The sequence below is a fragment of the Plecotus auritus genome (genome assembly GCF_963455305.1).
Source record: "Plecotus auritus genome assembly, chromosome: 7".
Classification (NCBI taxonomy): domain Eukaryota; kingdom Metazoa; phylum Chordata; class Mammalia; order Chiroptera; family Vespertilionidae; genus Plecotus; species Plecotus auritus.
Genome location: NC_137774.1, coordinates 1958774 through 1985609, shown reverse-complemented (window position 1 = coordinate 1985609; position 26836 = coordinate 1958774). Strand labels below are relative to the sequence as shown.

Below are 26836 nucleotides of genomic sequence, written 5' to 3'. Positions count from 1 at the left end.
CCCTGTAGTTAACACGTGGGTTTTGCTGTGTGTGTTTTTGTTGTTGTTGTTGTTTGTTTTTTAAAGCAAATGAAAAGGAACAAAACCTTAGGAGCCTATTCCTTATCTGAGAATCCTCTACTAAGCTTCAGATTGAGATTTGTCCCTGCTCTGCTGTGCCCCAAGAACGATTCAAAAACAGTTCTCACTGTTCCAGGCCCGATACAATACATGTGAGTGATTACAAGTGTGGGCCAGGTGCAGGGCGGGGGCAACGGGTAGGGGAATGAGGAGACTTGATTCCAACTCTGTCTCTGATTAGCAGGGGGTTTTGGACACTTCCTTTAACTAACTCTGAGCCTCAGTTTCCTTACCCTATCTAATAAAAGGCTAATATGCAAATTGTCCCCTCGGGCGGGAGTTCGACTGGCCGGTCCGGGGACCGACAGGGAGACAGGGACTGACAGCTCGAGACCGACAGCTCGACTTGGGGTGGGGGGGAAGGGGGGCTACCCGTGAATGAATTTCGTGCACTGGGCCTCTAGTCGGAAATAAAGATGTTTGCCAGCTTTAACCCTTCCAATAACAAAGCCAACGACATTTACTTCCATTGCTGAGCTCCTACGTGCCAAATACCGAGGTGGCCACTTGGCCAACATTGTCTGATTTAATCCTCAGGGCAACCCTACCAAAAGATACAGTTCCCGTCTTACAGACGGAAAAGCTTGCGTGTGCGGGCTCCCAGCAAGCACCTGGGGAGGACCCAGGTATTTGTTAGGGTCTCCAAGGTCACACCTTCAGGTCACCCAGAAATTCTTCCGAGATGACCAAGAAATAGCCCGAGTCCTGCTCACCGCTTGGGAATGTAATCTGAGCCCTGGATGCTGGGAGGGGCCTGGGGCACTCCAGCTGTGCTCCCCCTTCACCTTCCCTCCAGAGGCCTTCGGGGTGGAACCTGGAGGTATGCTCACGTGACTCCCATAAAAGCCCTTCCGAGGGTGCTCGACCTCAGAGGTCAGCTGAACAAGGCAAGCGCGCCCTCCTCGGCAGCTGGAATCAAAACTAGATGTTGGAGGGAACGGGGAGCTTGCAGACCTAAATCGAAGCAACCGCGTTGGAAATGAATTTGTTTCCTGTAACGGGAGCACTTACCGTGTGAGCACATCCATAGCTCCCGCCACTGCAGGGCTGTAGGCTGGCAGGGTCCCGCTGTGCAGGGGCAGCCCTCTCTCCCCCTCTTGGGAATCGTGGGTCCAGGTAGTGCCTCCTGGACAACTCCCCTGGAGGTCCCAGGGGCACCTCACACTCGCCGTGCCCAGAAACGGCCTCCCTCCCTCCCCCCGCCCCAGGCCTCTCCATTTCTGCCCTGTTGCCCACTTGGGCTGCTGTGTTGGCACTCACACCAAATCCTCGCCCTTTTCCACTCTTCCCAGGCTGCCCTGGGAACTGGTTGTAGGGGGGCGGGGGGAGGAGCCTGGCCACTTGGCGACTCTTGCAAGACCAGAGGGCGCAGGAAGGAGAAGCAGAGCCATCCCTTCTGCTCCGTTTTGAGTGGAGTTTCTGGCTGGGGCTCTGGCTCCATCCAGAGCGCCAGCCTCCCACGTGTGCACGCCCCGGGCTCCCTGGGCAGCCTCCCGCCATGGCCCCGCCACCCAGAGGTGCTGACGGCTTCCTGTGGGCCCTCGCTGGCTTCTCAGGGAATTGCTTCTGTTAGAACTTGGAACTTCCAGAGCTGAAACTCTTAAGGAAGGTTTTATTGAGCCAAAAATGCTAGCCAAAAGGAAGACTAGTCGCTCGGCTGGCGTGGCTCAGGGGTTGAGCATTAACCTACGAACCAGGAGGTCACAGTTCGATTTCCCATCAGGGCACATACCTGGGTTGTGGGCTCCATCCCCAGTGGGGGGCGTGCAGGAGGCAACCAATCAATGATTCTCATTATGTATCTCTCTCCTCCCTTCCTCTCTGAAATCAATAAAAGTGTATTTAAAAATTATTTTTTAAAATGAGAAAGATGAGAGTTGGCAAATGTTAACGAGGTAACCTATGTAGAACCCTTAGCATAAGTCCCGGCGTTGTCAGCATGAGCTACGACTGGAACTGCTGGAGTACTGGGTGATTTCCTAAGCAGTCGTCCACAGGAGTTTGGGGGTGGGGTCTCCTGAGCTGGGGGACAGACCATGAAAGGAATGGACAGCGCTTGTGCCTGCAAGAGTCACCCTCGCGGGCCCGAGCCTGCTCAGAGGCTGGTGGTGTCTGGGAACCTGGATTGCGGAAGGGCTCCCCCATTCGCCGCTCACAAGTCTCACTGTTTGTTGAGCTGAACACCTGCTTCCTTCTGGGAGCCTGGAGGGTGCCACGTGCTGGGGGGAGGGCACCCGCCTGACCAGCACCCCATCACAACCCCGGGGCCGGGGGGTGGGGGGGCCCAACCAGCTCCCCTGGTTGGAATATTGCTCCTGCTCCTCCCCCCACCCTGGACCCCGCTGGAAGGGGCAAAGCAAGACATGGCCTAAAAGTGAAAGATCCAGCGTTCATTTCAGGGTCACACGGGCAGCTCTCTCTCTGCACCCCATCTTCGATCCCATCCTCAGAGCCTCCTCACACGCGCCCTCTCCAGGCGACGGCAGTTGGAGCTGCCCCCCACCATCGGCTGGGTTCCTGGAGGAGAAATCTGCGATGACAGCTGAATGATTCACCAGGTCAAAGCACCGCCCCCCGCTGCACGGCAGGATGGGCAGGGCGCCTGCGCGGGCCAGGTGCGGGTGCGCTGTGGGCGGCTCCAAGCCCGGACCCCAGGCTGGAGGTGGGCCTGGTCATGAACTTCAACTCATGGTGACAGCAAACTGCCCGCAATAAAGCTGGCTCCAGCCAAGCACGTGTCTGGAGGCCCACTGTTTCGGTTGGATTTTTAAAAAAAGGTAAACATATCCGTTAGGAATTAGGAGGGAAAAGACAGGGCCAGCCAACTTTTAAAGTACTTGGACCAGTCCTGGCGGCTCTTCTCTCCCTTTCCCCCGCTCTCAGCCCCCTGCCCCACCGCGCCCCCCCCCCCCCCCCCCCGGTCTGCTGCGTGCTCTGACCCGAGAGCCAGGCTGTCCTCCGTTGGCCCAGTCACTGTTCTGTCGCAGAATGAGCAAAACTGAGGGGAAATAATAGTGTCTGGTAGGCTCCCTGACAATCTGGCCCCCCATATGTGGGTCTGCAGTCTGCTTCCAAATGATTTGCAAAGATCAAGGAGACTTGGCTCATGGTCGGAACCTGAGCACGGAAAGCCGTGCTCTCGTTTCTGTCTGTTACGTGAGAGTTCCCATCACGGGAAGTGTTCATAGGAAGCCACGTGTGACCTGCACACAGGAGGAGAGGAGCCGGGACCCCGGGCCAGGCTGGGCACCGGTGCCGAGTCAGGGCACGCAGGACGCTGAGTTTTGGTCCTATTTTTCCCAGATGCTGCTATGCACCATGTCCCCCACGTATGTCACCGTAGAGAAAACCACCACCATCTGAACTATTTCTGCCGTCGGTGACACGAAATGGATGGCATTAATGCTCCGTGACAGCTCTGCGAGTGTGTGTGTGTGAACAGAAAGGCCTGTGCTCAGTGAATGAAGGGGCCCCTTCCTCCGCTCCTATTATTTGCCAATTTAAGGAAATCCTGTCCGGGGTGTCTGCCCAGCTATGGGGTGTCTGCCCAACTCCCGGGTGTCAGCCCTGCTCTGGGGTGTCAGCCCGGCTATGGGGTGTCTGCCCGGCTCGGGGGTGTCAGCCCTGCTCCGGGGTGTCAGCCCGGCTCCGGGGTGTCTGCCCGGCTCCGGGGTGTCTTCCCGGCTCCGGGGTGTCTTCCCGGCTCCGGGGGTGTCAGCCCGGCTCCAGGGTGTCTGCCCAGCTCTGAACATCAGACACAGCCACACGCAGGGAGCACGTTCTCTTCGATAATACTGTTTATTGTCCATGGACCGAGCGCTCACTCAGGAATGATACAAAGCATCGGAGACAGGCGCAGGCTGCCTGTCCCCTTGCCACGGCTGTCATGTTTCCCAGCACAGGAAGCTCCGATCCCAGCAAACACACATTGCCCCCCGCAAGTTTCTTAAAACACACACAGAGAAACCCAACAGAATCCACAAAGCGTTAAATTACGGCAGCGAGTCCGACATTGTCATCAAGCCACGGCTGGAGAAGAACTACAATGTAAACTTTATTTTAAACAGCGTGAGCCGCTCGCATGAAGACCGCGGAGGGGAGAGCGTGACGTAAATGAACGGCCGAGCGGCGAGCCCTGGCCCGCACGTGCCGCGGCGATGTACCGCCGTGCGGGCACCTGCACCGTGCTGTCAGTGGGCCGCCGCCAGCCACTTCCTTTCGAGTTTTTGGTGTTTTCCTGCCGGGCACGGCTAACCGGCCAACGTGCATGGATTCAATATGAAGGCCTTTCGATCCTTTTCTTGGTAATAATTTGAACCAGAGGAGAGATGGGAGGCGGAAGTAGCAACGATACTCAGAGAAGTCAGGATGCGCGTCCAGGGAGCCGCCGGCCCGGGCTAGGGCCACGCCTCGCTCACCACTCCGGGCCAAATGCTTCCACAACGCGGAAACTTAAAAAAAAAACACCACACAAGCGCACGCCCACCACCTCCCGGGGGTAATAAAAACACAGCACAGGAACGGTCACACCGCGGTCAGAGACAAACCGAAACGCCGAGTCAGCGGGAACGGGAGTCAGCGTCACACACGGGACACCAGGCGGGAAGCGGGCGGGCGGGCGGGCGTTCTACCGACTGGCGGGTGGCGCCCTGGTCTACACGGCCATCACAGGGGCTGGTCCGTCCCGACAGACCTCACCACGGCACAGCACGAGCGCGCCCTCGGGGCGGGCCATGCCTGGATCTTGCCGTCTGTCCCAGAAAGGGAAGACATCCAAGCCTATGGTGACCAGGTCCCGGGCAGCCACGGGAAGACGGGGGTCTTATCGGGGCACAGGGGTCACCGCAGAACAGAGCGGGCTTGGAAGATGGTGACTGCTCGCAGGCCAGCAGACCTGCTTCGTGGTGTGTGCACACGTGCACCTGTGCTTGTATGGGGTGTGTTTGCCTCTGTGCCCGGTAAACTGAGAACAGGGTGTCTTTACAAAACAAGCAGGAGCAAAAGGATTCTCTTTATCCGGATGAATAGAGTTCTGCCCGTGGTCACCCCCACTGTGTCGGCATCAGAAAACCATTTTTAGGGGACAAACAGGTCCCCTAGTTCCCTCTGAATGAGGTTTCCTAATGGAGACATCTTGGTAACATAAGGGATGTCAGCAGAGGTCGGTGCGCCTGCGCCTCGATTTGCCCGCGATGTGAGAGCTCATCTTTAGGGAAATGAGGCCTCTCTCAAAGCCGGCCACAGGCCCCGGAGGCCCAGGAAGGAAGGAGTTTCCCCGAAGCCGCCTGCCGCCTCCCTCGGGACTTCCTCAGACACGTAGCGGGCTTCCCCAAAGAAATCCAGGCACAGCGCCGGCACGGCCGTCTCGGAGGGGGCCTACTAAACCTCCGCAGGCGGGGGACCCCGCTTTCCCTGTCCCCAGGAAGTGACACAGGAGCTCCGGCCACTGGCCCCACGCAACGCCCCGCAAAGCCAATCCGTGCAACTCCATCTAGACACGGGTGCCGGGAGGCGGGGGAGGAGGCTTGAGGGACCTCAGAAGCTCAAGAACAAGCCAAGAGCAGCCAAGTGCCCCCCCCCCCCCACCTCTGTCCCCAGGGCAGAGCATCTCACGCCCCCTCAGGGCTGGAGGAGGAGTGCAGGGCCAGGCCATGGCTTTGTCGCTCTCACATTGCCCCAGCCCGGGGAGGGGGAGGTCTCCCTGGAATTCTGCGAAGAGTAATCGGGGCTCCTTCCAGACCAAGCTGCTCCCAGGATGCAGGAGTCGCTGGTGTGGGAGCCCGAGGTCAGAGGTCAGCTCGGGGGGCCTGGGGCGGGGGGGGGCACTTGCAAGGGGTGGGGATGACACCCCACGGCCAGAGGTGTGGAAGCGGCAAGAAACGAGGGGCACGCCCCTGTCGGGAGGGAGGCAGCTGGTAGACCTGCTACACAGTCTCGCGAAGACCCTCAAGTTTCTGCAAAACGCACACATCCAGGCTCTGCCCTGACCAGGCCGGGGAGGGGGACCCCTAGGTGCTGCCTGCTCAGCGCCTGTGACAGCGCCAGGCTAGGCCTGGGAGGAAGCCGGGTCCCACCCCTGCCCACAGCCAGGATGGAGGCTGGGCTTGGGAGGAAGCTGGGTCCCACCCCTGCCCGCAGCCAGGATGAACGCCGGGCCGCACCGAGCCCAGGCTGGGGGTGCAGGGTGGGACCCACCTCTCGCTCCAGGACCACGGCCGTCCATAGGGGGCTACACGGGGGATAATGACACTAATTTAGACCCACTTGGATGACGCTTTTATTCATGCTATTTCCAGGAAGGGATGCCGGAGCTGGACCAGTCTACGCCCTCGGAGGCTTCTCAGTTGGCCGAGGAGACCGCGGCCTCTACGGGTCCTGGATGTCGAGAAACTCCTGCTTGGGGGGCGCCGTCCCGCGGTACCAGGCGCAGGAGCCGTCGTTCCTCTTGATGCAGGCGAAGAACTTGGCCTGGTGCCCGTTGATGCTCTTCTCCGTGACCCAGTCCATCCACAGGCACTCGTCCACGGAGGAGATGTAGCAGGGGATCATGGGGCAGCGCGTAATCTGGGGGGGGGGGGGGGCAGGGAGGAGGACTCCGTCAGGACCCGGGCCGCGGGGGCGGCTCCAGGACCCAGCAACGTGCCTGGCGAAGGCGGCCCAGGGCAGCTGGTGGAATGAGTGACGGCCCAGGGCAGCAGGGGGCTGGGGCCGGAGTGAAGGCGGCCGTCAGCAGCCTTTCCTGAGTGCCAGGCGGTCCACACAGCGGCAGGCGGCGCCCAGGGGGAGATGAAGCCGGCGGGTCGTGCACCCCCCTGCAGCCCCCCGCCACTGCAGGCAGCCTCCGAGCTGGGCCGGCTGGTCTACCTTCTCTGAACCCAGCAAAGCAGCTCTACCTTAGCCCCGCCCTCCCGGGAGTAGGCGAGTAACAGCAACAACAAAGGGCGCAGGGGTTGAGCGTTGACCTTGACCTATGAGCCAGGAGGCCAGGGTTCGATTCCCAGTCAGGGCACAGGCCCCAGTTGTGGCCTTGATCCCCAGGAGGGGGAGGCAGGCGGCAGCCAATCCATGATTCTCTCTCATCATGGATGTTTTTCTCTCTCTCTCTCCCCCTTCCCCTTCCTCTCTGAAATCAGTAAAAATATATTAAAAACAACAACAACGAAGGGTCTGAATTTCTGAAGATGGGTGGGAGGGGAACGAAAGGGGGGCGGTACCCCGCTCTCAAGCACGTGGGCTCCGAGGGGATCGGCAAACAGCACATGGGCTGAGGAAGCGAGTCCAGAGGGTGAGACCTTCAAGGCCTCGGAGAGGAAAGGACGCCCTTGGCTTTGGCTTTGTGTTGGGCTCAGAGCGCTCAGCACACGTGGACTGTGTGTGGGTCGGAACCCTCGCCCCGAAGGCGCTAAGGGCTGGGCAGGAGGCCAGCTACCAGGACGAGGACGGGCAGGAGGGCTACACGCAGCCAGCCCACGGCCACTCCCGGCAGCCTCCCGGGGGACGGGTTCGTGCTGGGCCCGGCCCCTCAGGACTGGGGTGACTCAGGGGCTCCTGGTGCCCCACGGGGCTTCCTTCAGGGGCCGGAGCCTCTGAAGATGGCTCAACTTTTGCAACTGCAAGAGCGTTAGTGATGCACCCTAGCCGGTCTGGCTCAGTGGATAGAGCGTCAGCCTACAGACTGAAGGGTCCCGGGTTTGATTCCGATCGAGGGCGCAGGCCCTGGTTGCTTGCTCAGTCCCCAGTAGGAGGCGTGCAGGAGGCAGCCGATCCATGATTCTCTCTCATCGTTGATGTTTCTTTCTCTCTCCCTCTCCCTTCCTCTCTGAAACCAATAAAAATGTATTTTTAAAAATATTTAAAAAGAGTGTTAGTGATGCTCTCGCTGTACAGCACCACCTCTGGCCACTTTGTAAGAAGGGGGGCTGGGGTGTCTGGTGCAATGGACACAGAGACCCCACATTCACAAGGGCCCACGCGTGAACGTGGCCGGAACGCTAGCAAAACTGTAACCCCAGGGGCCCATCACGGAACGAGTACTGACACTTCTCCTTGCAGAAAATTCCCAGGGGACCATATTCTCCCCCAAAACTGCTCACTCCCAGAAGCTACGGTAACATGGCCAGGTGCCCCTCGCTCGGCAGAGGCACGCCTCAGGGCCTCTGTCCCCACCGACAGCCTCACCCGCAGGGAGGCCACACCTCCCAAAGTCCTGTGCTAAGTCAGGGTCCTGTGCACGGAGAGGCCCGGGAAAGCCAGGGGTGAAACCCTGGCGTCCACCTGGAGGCGGCGGCGGCTTACCTTGCACTCACAGCCCATCTGGTACCTGTGGTTCAGGCTCTTCTTCTGGGTGGTGCTCAGGGTGTCCCAGGGCACAATGAAGTCACAGAGGGTGATGTGCATCTTGCCGTTCCCATCGGCCTTTCCTGGGGAGAGAAGGGGCCGCCGAGCTCAGCACAGGGCACGCCGCCGGCTCCCTCCTGCCCCCCTCCAGCAGCGGGCGCGGGCCCGGCACGGGGGAGTGTAGTTCTAACAACGCCATGGGTTAAGGGCAGAGTTGTGCCCTAGCTGGTGTGGCTCCGTGGATAGAGCATCGGCCTTCAGACCTAAGGGTTCGGGTTCGATTCCGGTCAAGGGCACGTACCTCGGTTGCAGGCTCCTCCCGGCCCGGGCCGTTGGTCAGGGCTGGTGCAGGAGGCAACCCATGGATGTGTTTCTCTCACATCGATGTTTCTCTCTGTCTTTCCCTCTCTCTTCCACTCTCTCCCAAAATCAATGGGAAAAAATATCGAGTGAGGATTAAAAAAAAGCAGCAGCAGCAGCAGCAGGGTGACCAGCTCTTATTCTGAACCCTGAGCACTAAACAGGAGAAGTGTGCAGGTGGCCTCCGACACTTCAAAAAAAGAGAGAGATTTTTCCGGCCTGCATCCACTCTCTGTGCGCTCAGTACATCAAGGCAGGAGCGTCGTTGGCTGGAGGCCAGCACCTCGGCCCTTTCACTGGTTTCTGTGGCCTTTCACCGCACGGGTGCACACGCGCCTCCCCGCCCAGCCCGCTCGCTCCTTCATCATCCCTGGCAGGCTGAGCCCACCCTTCCGGCTCGCCCGCCATGCCCAGCGCGTGGCTACTGCAGCCTCGACTGGCATCAATGTCCACTGTCTCTGTTCCTCGCCTTTCTTTTTTTGTTTTTTTAAATATATTTTATTGATTTTTTACAGAGAGGAAGGGAGAGGGAGAGAGAGTTAGAAACATCGATGAGAGAGAAACATCCATCAGCTGCCTCTTGCACACCTCCCACTGGGGATGTGCCCGCAACCGAGGTATATGCCCTTGACCGGAATCGAACCCAGGAACCCTTCAGTCCACAGGCCGACACTCTATCCACTGAGCCACACCGGTCAGGGCCCTTGCCTTTCTTTTGCTTCTTGCTCCCTGACCACGTCACACACGTAAGGTGAAAGGCGGTGTCTTAATCCTTTTCACCACTGACTCGAGCTTTAGCAGCAGCAGGCAAAGGCCGGCGAGGGCACGAAATGCAAATGGCATCCTTTCAGCAGCCCTCGTGGCTGGGCCCGCAGGAGCTTGGAGGTCGTGTGTACGTGGAGCAGCATCTCAGAGCATGAAAAGGAGACCCCTTTCGGAATAGATAACTAAGATCCGATTGGGCCCGGCCGGCGTGGCTCAGGGGTTGAGTGGCCTATGAACCAGGAGGTCACAGTTCGTTTCCCACTCAGGGCACATGCCCAGGTTGCGGGCTCGCTCCCCAGGGTGGGGCGTGCTGGAGGCAGCCCATCGTTGATTCTCTCTCATCACTGATGTTTCTCTCTCTCTCCTCCGTTCCTCTCTGAAATCAATAAAAACATATTTTAAAAAAAATAAAAGCCCTAACCGGTTTGGCTCAGTGGACACAGCATCGGCCTGCGGACTGAAGGGTCCCAGGTTCGATTCCGGTCAAGGGCATGTACCTTGGTTGTGGGCACATCCCCAGTGGGGGGTGTGCAGGAGGCAGCCGATGGATGTTTCTCTCTCATCGATGTTTCTAACTCTCTATCCCTCTCCCTTCCTCTCTGTAAGAAAAAAAAAAAAAAATAGCCCTAACCGGTTTGGCTCAGTGGATAGAGCGTCGGCCTGCGGACTGAAGGGGCCCAGGTTCGATTCCGGTCAAGGGCATGTACCTTGGTTGTGGGCACATCCCCAGTAGGGGGTGTGCAGGAGGCAGCTGATCCATGCTTCCCTCTCATCGATGTTTCTAACTCTCTATCCCTCTCTGTAAAAAAAATCAATAAGATATATAAAATATATATGTATAATAAAAAATAAAATAAAATAAGACTTGTGTGGGCATGCCTGGCTCGAGCATCTGCTACAACATTCGACGTGTGTCTGCCTTGGAGGAAAGCGAAGTCTCTCTTGGGTCCAGAAACACAGGAATGCATTAAGATTCGTAGCTGAGGACTGCATGTTTATTTTTCCCTGTGGGGCTCGAGAGGACTGTGGGATAAAATCACAGGGCCGATTCTCTGAGAGTCCCCAAACATGCGTGTCCAACTTGACACGGGAAGGTGAGTCACCAGCCCCGAAAGGGGCGGGCTGCCCCCGGCCATGTGGTCACTCCCAGGGCGGCAGCCAGCGCCCGCGTAGTGGCTTGCTGCACCCCGGGATGTCTGGGGAGCCCGTCCTGGCTCCAGGAGAGAAAGGTTTTAGGATCTCTGCTTTAGAAAGTCAACGCCGGTTTCACCCGGAGCGGCCACTGAGCCCGGGGAAGAGGTCGGGTTGGCAAAGGGCACACAGGTTTGTAGACCAGGGAGGTGTGCAGCCTGCCGAAGTGAGACCATGGTCACTACGCCCCTGGGAGCCAGCGGGCAGGACCCCAGCCCTGCCTCCTTCCCCAGCGCCTGCAGCCCTGCAGTTTGGGCAGACAGCCCCTAGAGGGCGGTGTGTCCCTCTCAGGCTCTCATTTTATTTCTATTTTTTGTTACTCCTCACCAAGGATATTTTCCCATTCATTTTCATTTCTTTAAATGTTGTTATTGATGTGTTAGAGAGAGAGGGAGGGAGCAAGGGAGAGAGAAACATCCATCAGCTGCCTCCTGGGGATTGAGCCTGCCACCCGGGCATGTGCCCTGGACCAGGAATTGAACTGGCGACCTCTCGGGCATGGGACAATGTTCAACCAACTGCGCCACCCTGGCCAGGGCTCCATTAATTTTCAGAGACAGTGGAAGGCAGGGGGAGTGACAGAGAGAAACATCCATGTGAGAGAGACACGTCGACGCTGCCTCCTGCCCACGCCCCGGCCAGGCGGGGATCGGGCCTGCACCCGCGGCACGTGGCCCTCACTTCATCATGTGGGCCCTCGGGGTGCAGCACAAGGAGAGGGCGCCGCCAACCAGCGGCCGCTGGTTGGCCACGGCAGCACGTTCCCTGCACCCCGGGAGATGTTTGTCTCCTTTCTCGTCTCTCCGGATCGCATTGGTCTGATCATAAAAATAATCGCTGTCGTAATTTGCAAAAGACAGCCTCTACAGGGAAGTAGGAAAAGGAGACATAAGCGACGATGAGATTGCCCCGGCTGTTCCGGGCACAGGCCGAGCGGGCCCCTGAGGCCGCGGGGGACGCCCGCACCTGTGCCGGGTGCGCCAGCCGCTTCGCCGCCTCCCTGCCACTGGGGCAGCCGTCGGGTCTCCGATCGATCGTTGCATCCCGATTGTGTCCCCACCCCCCTGTCTCCGTTGGATGGCACTTTCCCTATAAAAATAGCAGGCACGGGAAGGGAAGCCGGTGCCACCGGCTGCCTCGGAGAGCCGTCTGGCGGTTCCTCGAATGATTCAACAGAGTCGCCATATGTCTTGCGATTCCACTGCTGGTATCCACCCCGGAGCGATGAAAACACACGTCCACGCAAAAAAAACGCGTGCGCGGCTGTTCTGGCAACACCGCTCACGGTAACCCCAGCGTGGGAACAACCCCCGTGTCCGCGGAAGGATGAATGGGGAGGCAGCATGGGGTGGATCCGTGCAATGGGGCATTACCGGGCCACGGAAAGGCGTGAAGACTGACACTGCTACAACACGCATGGTGCTGAGGGATGGGAGCCAGGCGCGAAGGACCACGGGGCACGTGGTCCCATCGCACCGAAGTCTGGAGCAGGGGAATCTGAAGTCAGAAGCGGCTCCACGGAGGTGGGTGGAGAAGGGGGGTTTGGGGAGGCTGGAGCGGGGATACCACACTCCTGGACTAGGGTGGTGGCTGCGCACCCCCGTCCGTACCAAAACCCCTGAGTCACACGCTGTCTCTGGGTGAACTGAACGGTGTGTGAATGACAGCGCCATAAAACCGCCGACAGACAGCAGAGGCTGTTAAAGCAGCGAGGACGTTCGGAAGTGCCCACACAAGGGGGGAACCTCCCATCGTCCGAGGAGAGGAGCCGAAGTCTCAAGGTAGCAGAAAGAGCCGAAACCGGTGTGGCTCAGTGGATAGAGCGTCGGCCTGCGGACTGGAGGGTCCTGGGTTCGATTCCGGTCAAGGGCATGTACCTTGGTTGCGGGCACATCCCCAGTGGGAGGTGTGCAGGAGGCAGCTGATGGATGTTTCTCTCTCATCGATGTTTCTGGTTCTCTATCCCTCTCCCTTCCTCTCTGTAGAATATCAATGGAATATATTAAAAAACAAAAAAACAAAAAAACAAACAAAAATCAAGGTAGCAGAAAGAAACCACGGGCAGGTGCTGGGCGTGGGCGCCGGTGGGAGGGACGGAGGGACCCCGGACAGGCCACAGCCCTCCCCCTCCCTCGGGGACCTTCGCTTAGAAACGGCGATGACGGTTCATGTATGTGCCGTGGCTTTGCCCACAATGAACCACGGAGATGTGGGTGCACAATCATACCAGCAGACGTCAAACGAGGTTTCCCCTCTCCCCCCGCTCCTGTCCCTCGGCCCAGCCCGGAGGGCCCCAGCAATCTCACTGGCAAAGTTCTCGCCCCTTTGTCTCCACCCGACCTCCCACCCCCTCCTGGGTACTGTGGTTCCTCCCATCAGGTCCCAGGCTCCACTGTGTAAGGAGGGGGGATGGGGATGCCACGGGGGAGGGCGGGAGGGGACCATGCACCAGGAATTCTCCCCGGGAAAAGGCACCCCAAACACCAAGGTTTGGGGTTCGATTCCAGGTCAGGGCACATACAAGAAGCGACCAATGAATGCATACATAAGTGGGACAACAAAGCAATCTCTCTCTCTCCCCCCCCACCCCCGCTTTCTTTCTCTCTCTAAAATCAACCTATAATAATAAAAGGGTAATATGCTAATTAGACCGGGTGGCCGAATGACCTTCCGGATGAAGTCGGGGCTGCGAGGGCCGAGGCAAGCAGCCACAGCTGGGAGGACTGAGCCCCTTGCATGAATTTCGTGCACCGGGCCTCTAGTAAATAAATAAAAGAGAGAAAAGGGAAGGCGGCCCTGAGGTCATGCACAGCCCGGAGGCCCTGCTCCACCCGCTGCTTCCCCGCCCTCCCCTCGCCCGTGTCCACGCAGGGCACGCACCTGCAATGAGATACTCCTTCTTGCCTCCGACGTCCAGCGAGACCCCGCAGATGGCGGAGGAGGGGGCCGTGTAGATGAACTCGATGTCCCTGTCCGGTCCCTTGAACATCTGGGAAGACGAGGAGGGGCCCAGGTCAGCCGAGTGGCCTCGCAGCCGCGAACCCCACTCCCGCCCAGAACTGCGGGGCGTCCCACCACCCCGGCCCGTGCACCGCCAGCACGTGCCAGTGGGCCGGACAGCAGACCACCATTCCCACTGCAAGGCGACTCTTCGGGGTCACTCCTCGCTCAGTGTGGCCGCTGTCCACGGGCCGGGCTAATGGCACCTGGAGGGCCCCGCCTCGGACACACCTGTGCCCACTCGCCACCAGCGGGGTCATTTCGGAATCTCTGCGGGGGCTTGCGCGAATCCAGTGACTGTGACTGGCACAGAGGACCCCCTCCCCGCCCCGCACGCTTCAGGCTCTGGGACGGGAACCAAGCGGAGAGGCCCCCCCAGCAGGACGCGAGAAAGCCACACCAGGAGCGCCCTCCGCCCCTCCGGGGGTGGCCACAGGTGGGGACAGGAGTGGGACTGAGAATGCTGGCTCCCACCCCGGTTTTAGGGGTGCAGCCCCACGGAAGCTGGGTGCATGGAAAGGGGGCGGCACGCGGGCTCCAGGACCACACCCATCGAAATGGAGAGAACCCGATTCCGAAATAACCCAGGGGCGGGGCCACAGCGTGTCCAATCAGCTCCCCGGGCATTTCCGGGTCAAAGGGCATCATACAGCCAGGTGCTTGAAGACGCCCAGACTGCGCTCCTTGGACAGCTGGCCTGCATGCAGGGCCCAGCGGCACCTCCCGACGGGGGTGGGAGGGGTGGAGGAAGCTGGGGTGGACGCACTTCCGCGTGGTCTCCGGCCTGTGGGGCCCTGGCCTCACTCTGGCTACACCTCTGCAGCCCCTTGCCCTCGCCCTCACCACCCACCGCCCCTCCTGCCCCTCCTGCCCCCGGCATGCACCCCCGCCCCCCGTCCTCACCTTGATCTGCTTGATCTCGTACTGGATCCTCTTGATGGGGTTGCCGTAGACGTCGTCGCCGGAGCCCACCTCCTTCTCACTCACCACCTTGGCCCTGATCACTGCGAAGCACAAGGACAAAGACGTGAGCAGACGGTCGGCACCAGAAGGGGCAGCAGCGAGGCAATTAAGCCAGGACTCTGCAGCACCCCGTAACCCGACAACTCGGGGACCCGTAACCCGACAACTCGGGGACCCGGGTTCACCAGCCCCTGGGGCAGAGCGCGCCCTCTTTCCATTTCCCGGCGTGTCAGCTGGTGCCACCCACCGTCCCCATGGCTTTCAAAGCTTTGCCCTGTGACACGGGGCTGTGCAGGTCGCTCGGGGTAAGGGCCGCGTTCATGCTGTCGGGAGGGGAGGGGAGGGGAAGAAGGAACGAGGAGCAGAGCGCTGGGCTCCACCCCCACCCCCACCTCCACCCTCCCCCGAGGTGGACTCGGACCCGCTGGCCAGGCCAGCTTTTCCCCAGAACAGGAGGCCAGGACCCCCAAGTGCTCTCTACATCTCAGCCTGGTGCCGGAGCCCCCCACCAGGGCCAGCGCCCGGCCCAGGCCCAAACCCCATTCTTTCTTCTGTTGGAGCTGAGCCACGACGGACCAAGCCCAGGCCAGCCCCAGCCCAAGAGGCCGCGGCTAGGAGACGCCGCCCGGGCCGCCACCGAGGGCTTGTTCCCGGGTAGCAGCCATCGCCCCAGCGTCTCCTCCCACCCAGCACCAGGGGTCTTTGTAGTCACAGCCCTTCCGGCTCACGCATCCCCCTCGGCTGCCCGCATCTAAAACAGGAAACGCTTTGCAATCCGGTGCCAGCCAGCGGCTACTTCCGCTGCCTCATGGGGCTGGGACGGGTCCACTTCCAAAGCTTTGCGTGTGCTCTGCCACCCCAAGTGCTGAGCCCAGAGGTCGATCCCTGGCACCTGCAGGACAGGTGTGCCCGCCCTCCGTGTCCGGAAGGTGTTTGCCGGGGCTTTGGGGACGGTCTCCCTAGAGCGAGCCTTCTCTGCCTCTCCCTTTACATATTTATTTTTACTGATTTAAGAGAAGCGGGGAGAGGGGGAGAGAGAGAGAGAGAAACATCAATGAGGACTCCAGCCAGTGTGGCTCAGGGGTTGAGCGTCGACCTATGAACCAGGAGGTCAGGGTTCAATTCCCGGTCAGGGCACACGGCCGGGTTGCGGGCTGGATCCGTGTGGGGCGTGCAGGAGGCAGCCGGTCAATGATTCTCTCTCATCACTGATGTTTCTATCTCCCTCTTCCTCTCCGAAATCAACAAAAATATATTAAAAAATTAAACCCCAGGCCTGGCCTCGTGTTTACTGAACACCTACTGTGTGCTGGGCCTGATATTGGCCCCGCAGTGGGCTGCTCTGCCCCACTGGCCGCCCCGCCCTCCCCCCGCAGGAAGCAGAGGGAGCAGGAGGAGGGAGAGTCTTGGTCAAGAGTCCTGTTCTGCTCTGCTCCCCAAAATGACAGCCTCCCCCCGGGCCGCTCAGATTTTGCTTCTTCTTTCTCCTTTCCCGCCGGCCATCCACCCAACATCTGGGTTTAGGATACAGGGTGACACACGGGCTGACGAATTCACCGCCAGATGTCGGCTACTGGAATGCACAGCCGTCCCGCTTAATTCAAAGCACACGCCACCGCAGATCCCCGCCCCCACCCCGGGCCGCGGACACCGCAGGAATGATGTCACTTCCTCCTGCGAGGAGCCTGCGAAAACAACACCGGTGGCCGCCAGACTCGGGCGGAGAAGAACGGGTGGGCGGAAAGTTAAGATCACAGACTCACAGACGTGCGATCGACCGCCACCACCCCGGGGAGAGACCAGCACAGGCTAGGCTGCCCCGCCGCCGTCTCGAGGGGCAGGGGACAGCGAGGGGGCTTGCGGGAAACCTCGGGGTCCTCAGGCCGAGATTCATGTCCCCTCCCACCCCTGCCAACGCCTCTGAGCCCCGCTGCGCCCCGAACAGGCCGTGTGCACTCTCTCTGGGGGGCCCAAACCGAGAGAACCACCTCTGAGAAGTGCACTGAGGTCACGCGTGTTGAGTCATCTTTGTCACCCCGCCACGGGCCCCGCTGCTCTCGGAAGAGCCCGTGTGCCCCCGTGTGAGTACAGCCTGCAGGGCCTTTCCACCGGGGCTGCTCTGCCGGCTCCGCTCGGCTCCCAACCCCGAGGACTGGGAGGCCTCTGGGCATTAACACGTGACGTGCAGGCGCCATGGCCTGGGCCCAGGTCCTCGGCGCTCCCAACCCCAGCCGCCAGGCCCGGAGGCAGAGCCCTGGCGGAGGGGAAGTCACGGGTTTGCCCAGATGAGGTGCGAGAATCCCAGGACTCGGAAAAACATCCGTCTCCTGCAAGGTCAGAGGCCGGGCCCTGACTCAGACGGGCAGGGTGGCTCAGGGCCAGCAGAGGGCAGGTCCGGCCCCCCCCCCGCGCTCCCCCCCCGAGGCCTCCAGAGGGACAGGACAGGGTGCTCTTGGGTTTTGCTCACAGCCTCTGGGAAATGCCCAGCTGTCCCCCCCGCCCTGAGGGGCCCTCGCTCCCAGTGCCACTCACTGTGGGAGGGGGGCCTGGGGGCCTGGCCAGCACATTTGCCAAAGACCCTACTGGCCGCAATCAAGAGAGGGAGGGTGGGAGGACGGGTCGTCCCGCTGCGGCGACCGGAGTGACCGCTGGCCAGCGCGCTGGGCCTTGGTCTGAGAGCGGGAGCCACCGCGTGTGGCCACGGCCGTGCCCGCAGAGCATTGCACATTTCCTGGGGCAGGTGGTGTAACGCCCTGTCCTCGTCCGCCACTTGGGCCACTCCTGTGCCTCCGGGTAGAATGACGTGCCAATCATTTCAGAGGCATTTAGAAACGATTTTCTCCCAGACGTTCGGAACCCAGTCCCCATGCCCTCCAGGCTGGGTGGGGGGCGGGGGGTCTGGGCTCCCCAGGTGGGCCCCGCTCTGCTGGGTCCTGGGGGGGCTGGAAGGTTCCATGGGTCTGCCTACGCTCCCCAGAGCAGGGCACCGAGCTTACACATCCCACCCTCCAACCACAGAGCACCGGTCCTCCCGACGCCTGCACCCAGCTCCGTGCTGCCACCTGGGAGGGTCCCTGCCCCTCAATGACAGAGGACCCCGAGCTGCTGGCCTGTACCTGGCTCACCTCCGGGGACACGGGGGGGGGGGGGGGGGGCACAGCGGAGACATTGTGCACCTTCCCAGGGGGCCTGCGTCTGCTGCGTGAGCAGGCGGGCTGCCCTCGGGCCGGAGGGGCCGGTGACCTGGAAAGGGGACCGTGCACGCACAGACTGCAGACCCACGCGGACTCCGGGCTGAGGCCACGCCCCTGAACTGCACGAGGAACAGGGTGCGGTTGAGCAGCCCGGAGATGTCACAAGGAATGCATGACATCAGCGCTGGCTCGGTGCCCAGAGTCCGAGGGAGGGTCCAGCCCCACCGGCCCCATTGGCCCCTGTCGCCCCACTGTCCACGCAGCCCCCGCCGTCCCAGGTACCCGCAGTGGGCGGGGGGCACGGGAGGGCTTCCCCGAGCTCTCAGCGGCCTCCCCTGGCCTCCACGCCGGGCCCCTCTCGGTCAGTGGGGGAGCAGGCCTCCAAGTCCACTCCTTTTAGGGAAATGAAGAAAAAGGGGCTGTCACTTAGTAATTAGAAACAGCCCTGTGCTGGGGGGAACCGAGGTCCCTGCAGCGGCTGCGAGAGGCCACACCCCCCTCAGCGCCCTGCAGCCTCCTGTCCCCAGGAACCGGCCACTGTCCCCAGCTCTGCAGCAGGGCCGTGCCTGTCCAGGGCGAGGGCAGACTTGGCCGGTGTGACCCAGGTCAGGGTCAGGAATGCCTGGAACGGGAACTGCTCAGAGCAGAGGAGTGGCGGGAGGGGTGGGCCAGGGAGGGCGCCTGGGTGCAGCCCCAGCCGCGGGCCACGCTGCCCGTGAGCCTGGTCCTCAGGGGCCTGCCAGGCCTGCCCAGTGCTGTTCAGGATCCCTGCACACACGTGAGCAGCTGTCCACTGGATGCCTGTCTCCATGGAGACCAGCTCTCCCATCTCTGTTTCCTGTCCATGTGCTCCCCAACCCCGACCTTTGGAGCCGGAGGGAACGGTCCACATCCCGTGCCCGCCCGCCCCATCCCCCCCAGGGCCCTGGCACAACCCCGACCCCAGCCCGGCACCCTCCGCCCTCCTCCCTGGGGGCCCAGCGGGACCTCATGCCACAGGCCTCTTGGTCACATGCCCGCAGCCTTGGGCTCGGCCCTTCCATTCACGTGCTGCTGAATCATGGGAAAAAAATGCACCCGCCCTGGGAGGGTTTGCCGAGAACAGAGCGGCTTTGTGGGGGCTGCCGTCCCCACTCTCCGCCAAGCCCAGCCCAGCTCGGCCCGGCAAGCCCCGAGCCTGCAGCCGGGGCAGTGGCGGGGGGGCCTGGACAGGCGATGAGGGACGGCCCTGCCTTCCCTCCACCCCCTCCACCCCCAGGCTGGGAAGGGCTCGGAGAGGCAGGGCGGACGGCTTGGAGCGAAGGGGCAGCAGACCAGGGTCCTGCCCACGCTGCCCCGGGTGGCTGTGCCCGCGGCAGCTCTGCCCCTCTCCAAGCTGCCTCGTTCGCAGCAGCGAGCCGTCGAGGACCGGGCCCGAGGCGTAGCCCTGTCGGCACGCACGCACGCACGCACGGTGCGCGTGGCCCTGAGGCCCGGGGTGCGGGGTCTGACCTCGCCCGCCGCGTTTCTCAGGCAGGAGACAGACACGGGGATGTCGAGGCCGAGTCCCAGCGTCCACCCTGCAGGAAACGGCCGGCGCTGGGCGGCTCGCGCCCCATGGCTTTGTCTGGCCCAGCCGTGGGCAAACTACGGCCCGCGGGCCGGATCCGGCTGTTCTATCCGGTTCTCTTGCTCTCCCCTCCGCTCCTTTACTTTGAATTTATATTAGTTCACACAAACACTCCATCCATGCTTTTGTTCTGGCCCTCCGGTCCAGTTTAAGAACCCATGGTGGCCCTCGAGTCAAAAAGTTTGCCCACCCCTGGTCACTCTGGCCCTTGTCGTTCAGCCGTGCAGATAAGCCTCAGACCTGGAGTGTGTGGGGTGCCCGACAATCCAGCAGCGCCTCACTCCCTACCCCCGTCTCCAGCCAGGGGCAGGGCCGGCCAGACACCCCCTTGTCCTGCAAGGTGCACATCGGGGCGTGACGTGCGCAGAGGCAGGGTGACGCCTGCACCTGGAGGCCTCTCCCGCTCCCTGGCGGCCTCTCGGAGGTCGGAGACCCCCAGGCCCCCAGCTTTGAACATCTTATCTTCCCTTTATTACATTTCTCTGGTCCGGACGCTATCACACACTATGGCAGGACCCCTGGCTGGGCGGTGGCAGGGGACAGGGAGGAGGACCCGCAGAGCAGCACCCGGAATTCGGGGTCACAGCCAAACCCGACGACGCCTTCTGTGGGACGGGTGGGAGGGCAGGTGCCTTGTCCTTCTGCCAGGGGACCGTGTGGGTGGGACTGCCGGGCAGAGATGAGTCAGCCTGCACCCTGTCTCGGCTGCCCGCCCCCCACACCTACTTTTAGCTCCGAAGGGGCGCTCTCTCACCTACCATGCAGGGACCACAAATACGACCTTTGAAATGGGGAACAAAAATAACCCACTCCCAGGCAGGCTCGTCCACTCCCCAGCCTGTGGCTTTCAGGCCGCCTCAGGAGACCTCGTGACTCAATGTTTGGGTCCCTGTGGCCTCGGCTTAAACCCGGTGACCCCACAGCACCCTGAACCCCAGGGGATCCCACGGCACCCTGGGCCATCCCCCGGGGCAGTCGGGAGCCACAGGTGGTGGTGGTCTTGTAACACAGGAGGCTGAGCATCAGCCCAAAGCCAGCACCCTGCCCCACAGGCCACCCCCCAACAGCCCTCCTGGCCACAGGCTGGGCCAGTCTGCAGCCCGCCCCACGCCATTCCGGAACCCGGTGCAGGCAGAGCCCGCCGGGAGCCCACACTCCCTCCACGTCAAGGGGAAAAGCCGCGGGCAGACCGTGGCGCCCGCAGGATGGAACGTGAGCTGCTGGGCGGAGCCTCACCCACGCTATCGATTGAACACGAAAACCCACACCACCTCCCGGGAGGCTGGCTGCCCCACCCAAGGGGGCCAGTTTGGGGGCTCGTGATTCTCCTCAGGGAGGTGAGGCGTGGGTTCCCCGGGGACACCCCCCCGGTCAGTCACCAGACCTGCCGGTGCCCCCCACCACGGCCACCGGTCACCGCACGCGTCCTCGCCACCTCGTCCCCTCCACCGGGACCCGAGTGCCGGGACGCCAGTGTGTGCACCCCCCGTGCATCCCAGTGGCTGGGCAGTGCCTGCCCCTCCGTTTAACAAGGAAAAGCAGGGTAAGGTCCAGCCCACATTTTCCAAAGGAAAAAGAAGAAAAAAGGTGGACATGGAAGAAAAGGAGCACCGGGACCTTCCCCGCCCGTGACCCAGCGTGGTGTCAAACCTCCCCTGCGCTCCGGAGCCCAGCCCCAGACCCACATGCATTAGGGGTGCAGGTCTCTTTGGAGGAGAAGCTGAGACCCTGGGAAGAAGGCTCAGGCGTCACGTGGGGACAGGAGGCTGCAGCCAAGTGGGTAACGGACACCCCCGGGTGACATGGATGAAGTGATTGTCCCGAGTCCCCGGACACATGACATCACCTCCTTTTTATAAAGCTCAAACACAAGTAAAACTCAACAGCTCCGTGCTCCGTGCGTGTGTGTGTGTGTGTGTGTGCGCGCGCGCGTGTCCATGTCCACTGGTGGGATGAGGGAGCCCCGCCGGGGAAGCAGGCTGCACCCGGGGCAGCAGCAGGAAGAGGAAGTCACAGGCAGGAGCCGCTTTGTAGCCAACAGCCCAGGTCTCGGTGTGCACGGGGTTTCACAGGGTGTGCACGGGGTTTCACGGGGTGTGCACGGGGTTTCACGGGGTGTTCACGGGGTTTCACGGGGTGTGCACGGGGTTTCACGGGGTGTTCACGGGGTTTCACAGGGTCTCACGGGGTTTCATGGGGTGTCACAGGGTTTCACGGGGTGTGCACGGGGTTTCACGGGGTGTGCATGGGGTCTCACAGGGTTTCACGAGATGTGCACGGGGTCTCACGGGGTGTGCACGGGGTCTCACGGGGTGTGCACGGGGTCTCACGGGGTTTCACGGGGTGTGCACAGGGTTTCACGGGGTCTCACAGGGTTTCACGGGATGTGCACGGGGTTTCACGGGGTGTGCACGGGGTTTCACGGGGTGTGCACGGGGTTTCACGGGTTTCACGGGGTGTGCACAGGGTTTCACAGGGTGTGCACGGGGTTTCACGGGGTGTGCACGGGGTCTCACGGGGTTTCACGGGATGTGCACGGGGTCTCACGGGGTGTGCACGGGGTCTCACGGGGTGTGCACGGGGTCTCACGGGGTGTGCACGGGGTCTCACGGGATGTGCACGGGGTTTCACGGGGTGTGCACGGGGTTTGCACGGGGTTTCACGGGGTCTCACAGGGTTTCACGGGGTGTGCACGGGGTTTCACGGGGTGTGCACGGGGTTTCACGGGGTGTGCACAGGAGCTCAGGACTCTTCACGGTTTTGTCTACAGAGTCTACCCAAGATAAGGAGGCCGCTCATAGACAACAATGCAAGCATGTCCTGGGTGAGGATGCAGGACCCAGCCGGGTGTATCTGAGGTCCTGGGGGGGCAGGGGGGGAGGGCGTCGGGCACTCTCCTGATAGGCTAGTCTGGGGTCAGCTGACGGTGTCTCCCAGCCAAGTCCAGCCGCCACCTGTTTCTGTAAACAAGGTCTCAGTGGAACTCAGCCAGGCCCACTCACGGCTGCTGTCCACGGGGCGCCGTCCACGTGGTGTGTGGAGCCTGAGCGCCTAACCTAGCTTCTCTCGGGGTCTTCGCAGAAAACGTCTGTCCCCCTCTGTCCCCGTCCCTAAGGGTGCAATGACAGACGGAACCCTACCCCGTGTCCCAGTGTGGGGTTTCCATGGCGGCCGAGTCAGAGGTAAAGCGAGGGGAGGGGGGGACGGTAGGAACTGACCAGACACCCAGGTTCCCCACTAGGGTAAGTGGCTGGGACCCATTTCCCTTCCTCTGTCTCCTCCTCTTCCTCTCCTTCCTCCTTCCGTCTCTCCCCCTTTTCCTCCCTCTCTTCCCTTCCTCCTCTTCCTCCCTCTCTCTCCTTCCTCCAACTTATTAATATTCTCTACAAGAATGTCACCAAGAGCCCTAGCAGGTGTGGCTCAGTGGATAGAGCATCAGCCCACGGACCGAAGGATCCCGGGGGCGGGGCGGGGGTCCATTCCGGTCCAGAGCACACACCTCCGTTGCAGGCTCCATCCCCGGCCCAGGTCGGGGGCGTGTGGGAGGCAACCAATCGATGTGTGTCTCTCATATCGATGCCTCTCTCTCTCCTCCTCGCCCCCTCCCTTCCACTCTCTCTAAAAACCAATGAAGAAATACCCTCGGGTGAGGATTAACCAAAAGGAACGCTACCACGTCACATCCTAGCAGATGATGTTGGTCTCGTTGGTGCGAACGACGAAGAGAGGTTCCGGTTAAATCTCTCCGCGAATGCCTCTCTGGGGGGCTGAGCGTCAAATGCCTTTTTGAAACTGTGCCTGTCTGACCTGGGGGCCCCCGCCGGTCCAGTGTTTATGGGCCTAAAACAGTGGTCGGCAAACCGCGGCTCACGACTAATGAGTTTGCCCACCCCTGGCCTAGACTCTCGATTCCAATAATTACAGGCTGTGGTTGTTCCTTGTGATGAAGCCCCTATCCCAGCGGTCCGCAAACTCATTGGTCAACAAAGCGGCGAGCCGCCGTTTGCCGACCACTGGCCTAAAACATCTGACGTGCTGACTTCACCTGAACTCCTCGCCTGAGCTCGCGGCTCCGGGACACGCCTCTGCGCACCGGGCCGCCCCCACCCCACACGGCCCCTGCTTCCCTGCTGAGGAGCCCTCCCGGCTGGGACTCGGCTCTAAAGGCAGGACACGGGACCGGGTCACGGGCCGGTGACGCCAACACAGGTCCGTCTCCCCGCTCGGTCCGCACGGAGGTCAGTGCTGTATTCACCCGGCGGGCGCGCTAACATACGCTCTGAAACTCTTGCAAGCGCCTCCTGGCTCGCTCGAGAAACTGCTTGTGCGACTTGCTTTGCTCTAAAATCTGCTCTTGAAGGTCACGGATCATCTGACTGTGCCCACTGTCATCGTCGTCCTCCTCCTCGCTGCTGGCGGCCGGCGGGGACGCGGCGGGCGGGGCGGCGGCGCTGCGCTCACACCCCCGTGCCGCCTCCGGGTGCGGAGAGGGGGGCCCCGCGGCGAGCGCCGTGATGTGAGCGGGGTGAGCGCTCGTCGGGGCCCCCGCCTCCGTCTCCGTCTCCGTCGTCTCCGTCTCCTCTCCTCGCTCCGCCAGGGGCAGGCCCAGGGCTTCCCAGCTCAGCTGCGGGACCTCGAGCACCTCCACCAGCTGCTGCGGTCGCCATCTCTGCTCCGGGTTCTGCTTCGCGCCGGCTCTGCCCAGCTGTGCTTGCGGGTGCAGCTGCGGGTGCAGCTGCGGCGAGAGCGTGTCGGGCCTGGGCGGCTCGTGCCCGGATCGCATGCTGCTGCGCCAGAGTGGGCCCTCCTCCTCGGTGTGGGAGGCCGGGTCCCCCTCGTCCGAAAACAGGGGCTCCACCATCCTCCGGTACTGCCGGTCCTTGAGCTTGCGCAGCAGCTCCTTCAGGTTGGCGCTGGGCGCCGCGGGGCGGGCGTCGGCCTCGGCTGGACCCGGGGCCAGCTCCATGAGCGCGTCTCCCGCCCGCCTCTCCCGGCGGGGCTCCCCTCGGCACCCGCACGCCTCAGGGAAGCCCTGCTCCTCGCTGGGGCACGTGTCCGTCCCCGGCCTGGACTCCAGGTACCGGTTCAGGTGCGTCTTCAGCTTCCGGTTGGTGCTGAACAGCTCTCTGAAGACGGACTCCAGCTCCCTCTTCCACCTGCTCCCCTCCCGGCGCGGGCGTGGGGACGCCGGGGGCGAGGCTCCCCTCCCACAGGTCACGCCGACGGGCCACAGCGGCTCCAGACTGTCCAGCTGGCCCTGGGGGTACTGGCCCAGACAGTCGTTCTTGGGGCCCGGAGCCAGACGAGCCAGCCTCGCCGGCGACCTCCTCCCGCCCGGGGCGCCGTCTTCCTCCCGGTCCCCCAGGAGCACGACCCCGCCCGCAGCAGCCCAGAGCGTCCCCACGTCCAGGTCTCCTCGCACCCGAGGGTCAGGACGGTGGCCACCGCCCGTCTTCCTCGAAGGCCCCCGCTTCCCTTTATTCTTCTCGGGGGGGCCCGGGGCAAGACGGGGCAGGCCCACGACCTTGCCGGCCCCCTTCTTCTCCGCGCCCACCACGGTCCTCCGGGACTTCAGCGGCCGGGGCTGCAGTCGGACCAGGTCTTCCTGCTGACGCTTCTCTCCTCTGGCGGCCGCTCTCTGCTTCTCCCGGGCCCTCGGCCGCCCGGTGGCTCCTCGCCGAGCCGGCCCCTGCAGGTCAGGCCTAGGCCCCGTGGGCCATCCGCCGCCTACACCGAGCAGATGCGCTATGTGCAGCCGGTCCAGGCCTCGGGCGCGCTGGTGGGGGGCCTCCTGCCAGCCCGGCCTCAGCCCCTCGGCCCAGTGCTGAGGCTGCGGGCTCTTCCACGGCCCCAGGTCCGGCCTCCTCGGCACGGCCAGCTGACCTCTCTCTCGGACTTGTAGCAACTTGTGTTTCTGCCTCAAAAGCAAGGCTTGGTCGTCGGGGTGGGGACTCTGGCGAGCGGCTCTCTCTGCTCCCCGTTTCACGTGGGAGATCTTGGAGGCCATGGTATCGGAGAGACACCGGTGGGAGCCGGGGGCCGAGGAGCCACAGATGCCACGGCTGTTCCACGTCAGGCCCGCGAGGGCGGGAGGGTGCTCGCCACTGCCCGGAGAGCGAGCAAGGCCCTGGGGACAAGGCACAGGGGCTCGGAGTGAGGGGACAGACGCCGATGAGTCCCTGACACTCTCTCCCCCCACACCCGCCCCGCGGGGACTGCTCTCGGCCTCCCCATGTCTGTCCTGCACATGTTAACACGATCCCGAAGGGCACCTTATTCAACGGGAACACGTGTCAGTGTCTGGAGCCATTTCTGGCGCAGCGGGAGGCAGCCCCTGGGCATCTCGTGGGTGAGGCCAGGGATGCTGCCAAACTTCCCGCGTGCCCAGGGCGGCCCCCAGGCACTGGGATCACGACCAAGAGTGATCCGATTGTCTGATTGTCCACAGCGCCAGGGGCGGGAGCCCTGTCCCACCCTGACATGTGAGGCCTCCGGCCGGGGTGGGACGGTGCAAAGGGCGGGCCCTCGGGAGGGAGAGCTACTCATAAATGGAGGGAGGGCCCGGCCGGCGTGGCTCCGTGGTTGAGCGTCGACCTATGAACCAGGAGGTCACGGTTCGATTCCCAGTCAGGGTGCATGTCCGGGTTGCGGGCTCCATCCCCAATTGGGGTGGTGCAGGAGGCAGCTGATCCATGACTCTCTCTCATCGTTGATGTTCCTGTCTCTCTCCCTCTCCCTCTCTGAAATCAATAAAGATTCTTTACAAAAAAAAATAAAGGAAATGGAGTGGAGGAGGAGGAGCTTGCTACTCAGGGTGTGTGTGTGTGCAGGGAGCTGGGGAGACCCGTGCAGGTGTGTGTGTGTGTGTCGGCGGGGGGGGAGGCCTGGGCAGGGGGAGGCGTGGGGGGGAGGCATGCGTGTGCACGTGTGTGCGTGCAGGTGAGTCTGCGTGCGTGCACCTTTGGTACTAGAATCTGATGCGAACCATTCAGAGAGGAGACTAGGCTGGAGTTACGTCTGTTGTCATGACTCCCAACTCTTTCCGCGAGGAATTCTCCGAGGAGGACTCTCGGGCAGCAAGAAGGGACATGGGCTCAGGCCCGCCCAGGGGAGGGGGTGCGTTCACCCGAGAGCATGGAGTCACGCGCGTCGGCCCCGGCCGCTGAGGTCAGCCAGCCTGCGGGCTAAGGAGGGGCTCCCTGGGGCCTCACTTGGTCTGTGTGTGTGTGTGTGTGGGGGGGTGTGAGCCGTGGAGCAGAACCCGGGAGGCCCCCAGGGGCCCCGGCTCAACCACGGA

The 26836-nt window shown here is 62.2% G+C and overlaps 2 protein-coding genes across 2 annotated transcripts in view; both read right to left on the bottom strand.

Annotated features, from left to right (window-relative positions):
• Positions 1–3895: 3895 nt before the first annotated feature.
• Positions 3896–26836, bottom strand: part of TIMP2 (TIMP metallopeptidase inhibitor 2) — a 37009-nt gene continuing 14068 nt past the window's right edge. Inside the window, exons 2-5 of the mRNA XM_080682454.1 lie at positions 14677–14777; positions 13654–13762; positions 8416–8540; positions 3896–6684 (exon numbers count right to left, since the gene is read on the bottom strand). Of these exons, the coding sequence (XP_080538580.1) occupies positions 6487–6684; positions 8416–8540; positions 13654–13762; positions 14677–14777 (533 nt within the window). The 3' untranslated portion in view covers positions 3896–6486. The remainder of the gene's footprint in view (positions 6685–8415; positions 8541–13653; positions 13763–14676; positions 14778–26836) is intronic.
• Positions 23807–25546, bottom strand: CEP295NL (CEP295 N-terminal like; the record flags this gene model as incomplete). The annotated part of the gene is made up of 1 exon (XM_080679139.1): positions 23807–25546. The coding sequence occupies one exon, from the start codon at positions 25544–25546 to the stop codon at positions 23807–23809; it is 1740 nt and encodes a 579-aa protein (XP_080535265.1).